This window comes from Sprattus sprattus, assembly GCF_963457725.1.
Source record: "Sprattus sprattus genome assembly, chromosome: 4".
NCBI lineage: Eukaryota > Metazoa > Chordata > Actinopteri > Clupeiformes > Clupeidae > Sprattus > Sprattus sprattus.
In genome coordinates, this window is record NC_137923.1 from 46,105,569 (window position 1) to 46,114,106 (window position 8,538).

The 8,538-nt window shown below is 46.6% G+C and overlaps 1 protein-coding gene across 1 annotated transcript in view; it reads left to right on the forward strand.

Annotated features, from left to right (window-relative positions):
- The window catches only part of ext1b (exostosin glycosyltransferase 1b), a 67,249-nt gene extending 59,018 nt beyond the window's left edge, over positions 1 to 8,231 (forward strand). Inside the window, exons 8-11 of the mRNA XM_080837925.1 lie at positions 2,569 to 2,658; positions 4,514 to 4,674; positions 4,982 to 5,153; positions 6,806 to 8,231. Coding sequence (XP_080694051.1) covers positions 2,569 to 2,658; positions 4,514 to 4,674; positions 4,982 to 5,153; positions 6,806 to 6,991 — 609 coding nt within the window. The 3' untranslated portion in view covers positions 6,992 to 8,231. The remainder of the gene's footprint in view (positions 1 to 2,568; positions 2,659 to 4,513; positions 4,675 to 4,981; positions 5,154 to 6,805) is intronic.
- The last annotated feature ends 307 nt before the right edge of the window (positions 8,232 to 8,538 follow it).

Here is an 8,538-nt window from a genome sequence, read left to right on the forward strand (position 1 = left end):
CAGAGAGTGCTGCTGATAAAGGCACAGAGGAGGAGAAGAAAAGAAGAAGGGAGAGGGGGAAGAAGTGGGCGGGGGAAGGAATGAATGGAATGAGGGAAAAGAGATCCGCATGAACTTGCCATGCAGTTTTGAGACGAGAGGGAAAGAGGTAGGAAAGGAAGGGAAACGGAGGGGAATATTGAGTAGGGGAGCGAGAGGAGGAGGAGGAGGAGGAGGAGAGGGAGGATCGTGTTTCCGTCTCCGGGGGCCTCCGGAGTAGCGCTGGGTGTTTGATGGCGGCTGTGGTTTGTTGTGTTTGCGGCGGGCTGTGTTTACAGAGCGGTGCGGAGGGTGGGGCGGCACGGCGCAGCTCGGCGTCTGCCCCCGTTGGGCCTGCAGCGGAGCCTTGTGGGGGCCACAGTGGGGGACGCCTGGAAGCTCAGAGGCCTCTCCCGCTTTTGCACTCACTTCTTATGCGCTCTCCGTCCAGAGATGTGTGTCTCATGTTCAGTCTGCAGCTGGTAAAGGTCAGATGCCTCATGCCTACACAATGTGACTGCAGTGGGACTCTCTGTCTGCTCTCTTTAAACACACGCACACGCACACACACACACTCTCACTCTCTTCTCTCTCTCGCTCTTTCTCTCTCTCTCTTCCCCCTTTCTTCTGCCTTTCCTCTCTCTCTCTCTCTATCTGACCCTGGCCCTCACCGAGTGCATCTTCACACCTCAACTGACATTTCAGCTAATTTGGGCTGAGAAAAAAAGACTCGCTCACTCCCTTGTGTGCGTGCGCTTGTGTGTGGTGTGTTTGAAAAATATGGGGACGCTCACTGCAGGCAGATTCCTCCTTGCACCCACCCTTCCACACACACACACACACACACACACACACACACACACACACACACACACACACACACACACACACACACACACACACACTCTCACACTAACACGTGGCTGCCTCGCATGCGACCGTATAGTATTACACAGCAGCTGGATGTGCGTGCCAGTCTCAGTGTCTCCCTCTGGTCCAGCCTTGGTAATCTCCCCCCCTTCCCCTACTCGCATGTAAACATGTAAAAAAAAAAAAAAAGACTAATAAAGATTGTCTGACCTCTCCCTCTTTCTGGAAAATGATGAACCACAGCGGTGAGCTGCGTTTCAGGTCATTTGAGAGGATAACCGCCACGTCACTCCCTCATGTGACTGTTGCCGTCACAGAAAGTTTAGTCAGCCGTAGGGGTGACCTTGACGGCTTGGCGACGAGCTGTCCTCTCCTCGTGACAACAGAGAATGATAATGCATGCATGTGTTTTGCTCCTCGGGCTGCTAATTGGCATTGCATACATTATTCAGACTCCATTTGCTGCTAATGGACTACGTGTGTGTGTGTGTGTGTGTGTGTGTGTGTGTGTGTGTGTGGTGTGTGTGTGTCGTTTGTCTGTGTGTTTTTGTGTTTACACATGCTTGTATGTTTGAATCTGGCAGACCTTCTGTGCTGTAGGATTTTTGACACGTCGATAAATCTGTGTATAGGAGGATTTTAGGTTGTTGGACAAATAGAAATAGAGGGGGGTGTGTGTGTGCCAGTCAGATGCCCCCCACCACACACGCACACAAACCCAGGCCACCTGTGTGTACCCATGACGTTGAAATATCCACATTACGGCTCATGCTTTATGTAACTGCTGCGGGTTATGAAAACAGCCAAAGCAAATCTTGAAAAAGGACTGACCTCCTGTGCAAAGCTTCACCCCAGGGAGAGAGAGTGTGTGTGTGTGTGTGTGTGTGTGTGTGTGTGTGTGAGCGCACACACACACGTGTGGGGGCAGTATGGTTTATGCACATGTGTGATGAAGAGCCTATGTGCTAGTGTGGGCTGCTGAGTTTCTTGCCATATGTATGTCAGAGGGGGAGAGGGAGTTGGAGAGAGAGGGAGAGAGAGAGTTGGAGAGAAAGAGAGAGTTGGAGAAAGGTAAAGAGATATAGATGTACAGAGAGATGGTGAGAATGTGTGGGAGAGCTTCTGTTTTTGAATCCGGCACGCTACCCGTGAGACAGAGACACACACACACACACACACACACACACACACACACACACACACACACACACACACACACACACACACACACACACACACACACACAGCATACACAAAGTTGTTTTCATGTTCCTACTTCAAAGCGCATCTGAAAAGGAAAAAAAAAAAGCCTACGCAACTTCGCGCCGCACCAAGCTGTGCCTCCCAGTCTGCTGTCACTTGACATCTCCTCTCCTCTCTCCCCTGCTGTCGCCCTCACTGGCTCTCTCTATCTCTCCATCCCAACCCCATCCATTTACTCACTGTACAGCCCAGACTACTGTGTAAATATTTAAACACTGCCTTATTTTGAGACGTTCAGCTGGGTGGATTTAAAGGACACATTCCCATCGCAGAAAAGTTAAAGGACCTAACCCACCAGCAATGGATTGTAATGGTTGTGTCAGATGATGCCACGCACTAGATCTAATTGGCTGGTTGCTGTGATTGACGTGTGAACTGACCTATGTGTGGATCTGATCTCTGTGTGGATGTCTACAGGTGATGAGCAGCAGGTTCCAGCCGTACGAGACCATCCAGACGGACGCTGTGCTGAGCCTGGACGAGGACACTGTGCTGTCAACTACAGAGGTGTGTGTGTGTGTGTGTGTGTGTGTGTGTGTGTGTGTGTGTGTGTGTGTGTGTGTGTGTGTGTGTGTGTGTCGTCTTGTTTTGTCATCTGCTGCTGTCTCTCCTGTTCTCTGTCCCCACTGGCAGCTCTGGCTCCCTCTGTCTGCTTATGTCTTCATCACTCTCTCGTTGGATCTTCATCACTCTCTCGTTGGAATCTTCATCACTCTCTCGACGGATCTTCTTTTCCGTCGCTCACATTTTTCTTCCTTTCAGCCCTTTCAATTGTCTTAACTTGCTTAATCAGTCTCTCTTTCTGCCTCTCACTCTCGTTCTCTCCCTCCCCTCTTTCTTTCTCCCACTTTCACTCTCGTTCTCTCCCTGTCGCTGTCTCTCTGGCTGTGGTTTGCCCTAAGTGCCGGTTAAGTGTAATGAGGGTGGTGATGTCACCGCTTGGCGGGGTTCCTGAGTGTAGCTTTGGCTGGAGCTGCGTCAGCACACGCGCACACACACACACACATCGGCCTTTAAGCCCTCAGCACTTACTCGCCATGTTGTCTCTTTCTCTCTTGTTCCCTCTCTCCCTCCCTCCATCCATTCTTGATCTGTTTATCTCTCCAGCTTGCTCACTCTCGTTTTAATACCAGAATCTTCCAATCCTTTCATTTCCAATTTGGCCGGAGTTTTTAGGTTAGGATGTAGTTCCTCTTTTTCTTCCTCTCCTCCCTCTCTTACTTTCAGTATCCTGGGATCCCTCAACCCATATTAAATGCATTCCAGTTTTTAAGTCCACGTGAAGACTACATGTTGTCCCACTTTCTTGGCACGTGACAGTCAGTGACACAGGAATGATAGTAGCTTAGCAAGACGCCATGAGGGCATACCAGTACTGCCAGAACTAAATGGGTTCTATGGAAAACATACAAGCACGCTATTCTATATGCCATCTATACTCCACACTGAGTTTGATAGTGCCGTGACTCTTATTTTTCAGCTTCATCTCAGGCAGCTTGACGATAAGATTTTTTTTCCCTGTATCTGCTCCAACACTCAAGTCAACCTCTGGCTCTCAGTCCCAGTGAGGAATCACGCTAAGTGGCTTGGGCTGATCCCGCTCCCTCAGATAAGAGCCAGCCAGCAGCTTCCTTCATGTCGCCAATTCACTCAACACACACACACACACACACACACACACACTCACACACAGAGAAAGAGAGAGAGACAGCCTTCCTGAGGGTCTCCCACATCCTTCATCACCCCTCAAACGTTGCCTTTAATCAGGATTGTTTTTTATTGTGCAGTGGTGGTGGTGGTGTTTTTCTGAAATCGTTTGGAAAAGAAGGAAATTGTCCTTCCTTGAGAAAAACAATCTTGTTTTCTCTGTTGTGTGGCTTGCTCTCTCTTTCGCTCTCTCTCCCTCCACTATATCTCTCCAACTCCCTTGCTTTCTCAATGCAGTCTGGCAGAGGTGCACGCCCAGATGTTTAGTCTGCCTGGCTCTCTGCACCGTGCGTCAGCAGAGCTGTTTGCCTCTCTGTTGATTTATTTTATCTCCAACCCGGTCTTTTATATCTGCCTGCCAGACTGTTGTCCCTTCCTTCACTCTTTTGATGCGTCTGGTGTTTTTCAGTAATTATTTGCTAATCGAGGAGCTTTGATGAGTGAGAGAAAGAGAGGGAGGAAAAAGAGATCTTCCCCAGGTGTGGCTTTGAAATTTGGGTGCCTGAATCCTCTTTTCTTTCTCCTTGCGCTTCTCTTTGTCAGATCCAGTCTCTCTTTATCTTCTTTTTTTTGTGTCTGTGTTTCCTGTGTGTTGAGAGTTGTTTGCTCAGGTGAGGGAGGTATTAATGTCTCCCCTTCCCTCGGTTCCCCACAGGTGGATTTTGCCTTCACCGTGTGGCAGAGCTTCCCAGAGAGGATCGTGGGCTACCCGGCCCGCAGCCACTTCTGGGACAGCAACAAGGAGCGCTGGGGCTACACCTCCAAGTGGACGAATGACTACTCAATGGTCCTGACGGGGGCAGCCATCTACCATAGGTACCACAACAACACCCCCCTTGAAACACTGCATCAAGTCAACATGGCATAACATAACATGGCATTTAAAGGGCATCAAGGCTAATTTATTCAGTCATCTTTTCTTCTTTTTTTTTCATCTGAAAATACATGTGGTCAGATTTATTTATGGATCTATCTCTAGCTGGATAATTTTCCTCCTCAACCCAAGATCATCATTAGGTCATCCCTGCAAATGCTAACATTGCTAATCGTGTTTCGTAGTGCGTGAGTGCCTTTCTACACAGTTTTGCTCAGTCTTTGTTTGCTCTCCGTCTCTGTCACACAGATATTACCACTACCTGTACACTCACTTCCTGCCGAGCAGCCTGAAGAGCATGGTGGACCAGCTGGCCAACTGTGAGGACATCCTAATGAACTTCCTGGTCTCAGCTGTCAGCAGGCTGCCTCCAATCAAGGTCACCCAGAAGAAGCAGTACAAGGAGACCATGATGGGTCAGGTGTGTGAGGCTTTGTCTAATCGTGGACTCTGTGGAGAACTGACCTAATGGAGTTACCATTAGGTCATAAGTATTATTATACGGCTCTTCAGAATGTTCAAAAAAGTTCAATTGATTTGAATGGGCCACCCCAACGTTCGCAGGTCTCAGATATTCACCGCTGTGAAAAAGTAATGACCGCTGCAGGTCGGGGTCCGGTTCGTCCCCTCTGATTTATTTTTAGATAATGACCGCTGGGCATACATTATCCCTTACATATTGCCCCTGGACCCCCTCCACTTTGGGCTTCCCTGTGTCGTTAGCAATGGCTAAGTCCTTTGCCTGTGAGAAAGTAGCAGGAGGTGGCACTGCAGTTTTCACAAGCTCAGCCTTTTTTTGCTGCTTGCTGTGAACACATGAATAGACTCTTCTAAGTGTAGGCAACATGCCTCATTTAGATAGAATGGTGCACTTTCAACTGGGGTTGCAGCTGTAACAGTAAATATCCCAAATACATTAGCATTATATTCATACATTTAGCTGGGGAGTAGATCTGACTTCATTAGCAGTGAGTAACGGGTCAATTCCAGAACTGTAGCCCATGCATAGACTACAACTAAATTATCCTCATTATTTTCACACATTTAGTCAGACTATTGTGCATATCCTTCCACTCAATCATATTAAATATGCACAACCTGTACAACATAGCCTACGGGAAGGAAACGGTATCAAATTAAGAATTTCCTCTGATGGCAATGCTCTGCCAATGAGCCTCCCTGGCCTTTTTGGTGTTGAGGTTCAATTAAAGTCTTTTGCTCAACAAATGATTATAGTGTATTCTTCTGGTTAAGAGAGCAGTAGAGGAGCCTTTGATTATAAACCGCGTCAACCAACATCTTACTAACTGTTGTAATACCATTTAATAACAATTTAAGCACTCAGTTTGTCAACCCTGACTTCCCTTGATAACCCTGAGTCATATCTGAGGAAGTTAAACTTCCCTCATAGTAGGCCTGATTGTGATAAGGTTAATGGTGCAGTACTATCAGGCTCCTTGATTGTACTTCAACATGGCACATGCCTTTTATCCAAACTGACCTGAGGACAAGCAAAATAGGTAGCCTATTGTATGCCACTGTTATAAAAAAAAATTGACCTGTTCCTACAACTCTTCACAACTTCACAAACACAAAAAGTATTTTTCTTTATTCAAGCACGTCTTCTGCTAATTAATCATTATAATTCAGTCTTTTTATGCTTCAGTGTGAGACAAGGAAATTAAAGGACTGGACAGTCAACGAAATTTTACTTAAGTTCCAGAACACGTTATATAACATCTAGTAACCAAGAGGTGTTGCTAGCCGTGGGTTAGGATAACAAAACACATGTATGGTGAAGATGTTTAAAAATGAATGAGAATAGGTGGGGTCGTGAGTTATATATGCTTGAGCTACTCTTGAGCAATGGAGGTAGTGCCATCTGTTTGACCAAACCTCTGTTACCTTTCAGTGAGATCGCATTAAGAACACTTGAATGCACGTACCTCTAATGGCTACCAAAGATAGATTCACAGACAGTCGGGGGGTTTTGAGGCCAACATAACTCAAGGACAAGTATTCAGTATTCATGCAGCGTGGTGATCCTGTGTTTTGTCTTCTCCCTCCCAACAGTCCTCCAGAGCATCTCGCTGGGCCGACCCGGACCACTTTGCTCAGCGGCAGACCTGCATGAACAAGTTCGCCAGCTGGTTTGGCGGCATGCCTCTGGTGCACTCCCAAATGAGACTGGACCCGGTCCTGTTCAAGGACCAGGTCTCCATCCTCCGCAAGAAATACAGGGATATTGAGAGGCTCTGACAAGACTGGCGCCCCCTGTCGGCCGACCGGCCAACTACAGGGGGCATCGAAAGACTACTTTGAGAGGAGGACCACACAGGATCCGCTAAACCCCCCTTTTAAAAGAACCAGAAAGGGGGCAAATGGGGGATCCCAGACTCTTGTCTTCCACTTAGCACATTGCCAATGATGACATAAAAACATGTGCCAGACCAGGAGCTGAGTCTGGGGAACTTCGCACACTCACCCATGCACACTCAGCGAGCCCTCAAGGGGAATCACGCCTCACACACTTCTAAACCCGCAGGAGACTCACTGAATTTCTTCAAATGTATATCCCTGAATGCATAAACCGGCCAACAAGACTTAAGCGCTCTTGCTGCAGATGTTCAGTATGAGGAGGGACACGCAAGGGATGAATCCTTCTGGTCCCCGGAAATCTGAGGGGGGGAAAAAATGCAATGCAACACGCATCCCTGATTCCCAATCCACCGAGCCAGGATCGGAAACCAGGATCAGGATCCGAACCACAGTTTTCCCCTTATAATCCACATTTTCCACATATCCCCCAGCAGGATATACCCACTTATTTTGTTTTATTTGGTTTTCTTTCTTTTTGTTCTTAATTTGGTCTCTGATCAAAGAGTCAGTGCCATATTTTTGTTTTAGATTGTTGTTTTATTTTTCATTGAACCAGTTCTAATATTTTTCTTTGTACTGAGAAATATCTTTGTCCATTCATTAAAAGACAGTCAGAGGATCACTTTTGAGTCAGGTGCAGAAATTTGCTTGAGGCAATTAAAATCACATCCAAGCCCATGTTTTTTTTTTTTACAGAGAAGTTATCTATCTGTGATCTATTTGTGTCAAAATGTATTTAACACTTACTTAATTTTGCCTTAAAGCTACAGCTGTTTTTCATCTAGCAGGTATCAGTTAAAGGTGCACTATGTAGGATTTAGGGTGATCTGTCAGCAGAAATGCAATATAGTATTCATACTGTTATGTATTAAGTTTTCATTAGTGTATTATCACCTTCAACTACGAATCATGTTTTTGTTAGCTTAGATTGAGCTTTCCAATGCTACATTGGCAGTGGAGCCTCTTGCGGGGAGTCATGTTGCACCACCATATCAGGACAGTAGCCCCTATCAGACGAACCAAAACACTGGCACTAGAGACGGCCTTTGGTATTTTAATGGCAACTGACGGCCACCGTAGCTTCACCTACATGTTTGGAAAGGGAAAGATATTCAGTTGTTTGGTATCTGCAACATCCCCTGTAGATGCCACTAAATCCTCCATACTGCACCTTTCACCCCTGGGGAATTCTATTTCACTCTGAAGTTCAGAAAACTGTGCATGTCAAAACCTCCTCAATTACTAGAGTCTAAAGGCTTTTATTTCCCCAAAATGCAGACAGTCATAAATGTTTTTGGTTTTGTCTAACAATTCATTATTTAATTAGTAAATGAGAACAGATGGCCATTCTCCGTTCACAGACTGGCTTCACCAACTGAAAACCAATGTAGCTGGCCTTTAATTTGACTGATACAACAAGCCCTGCC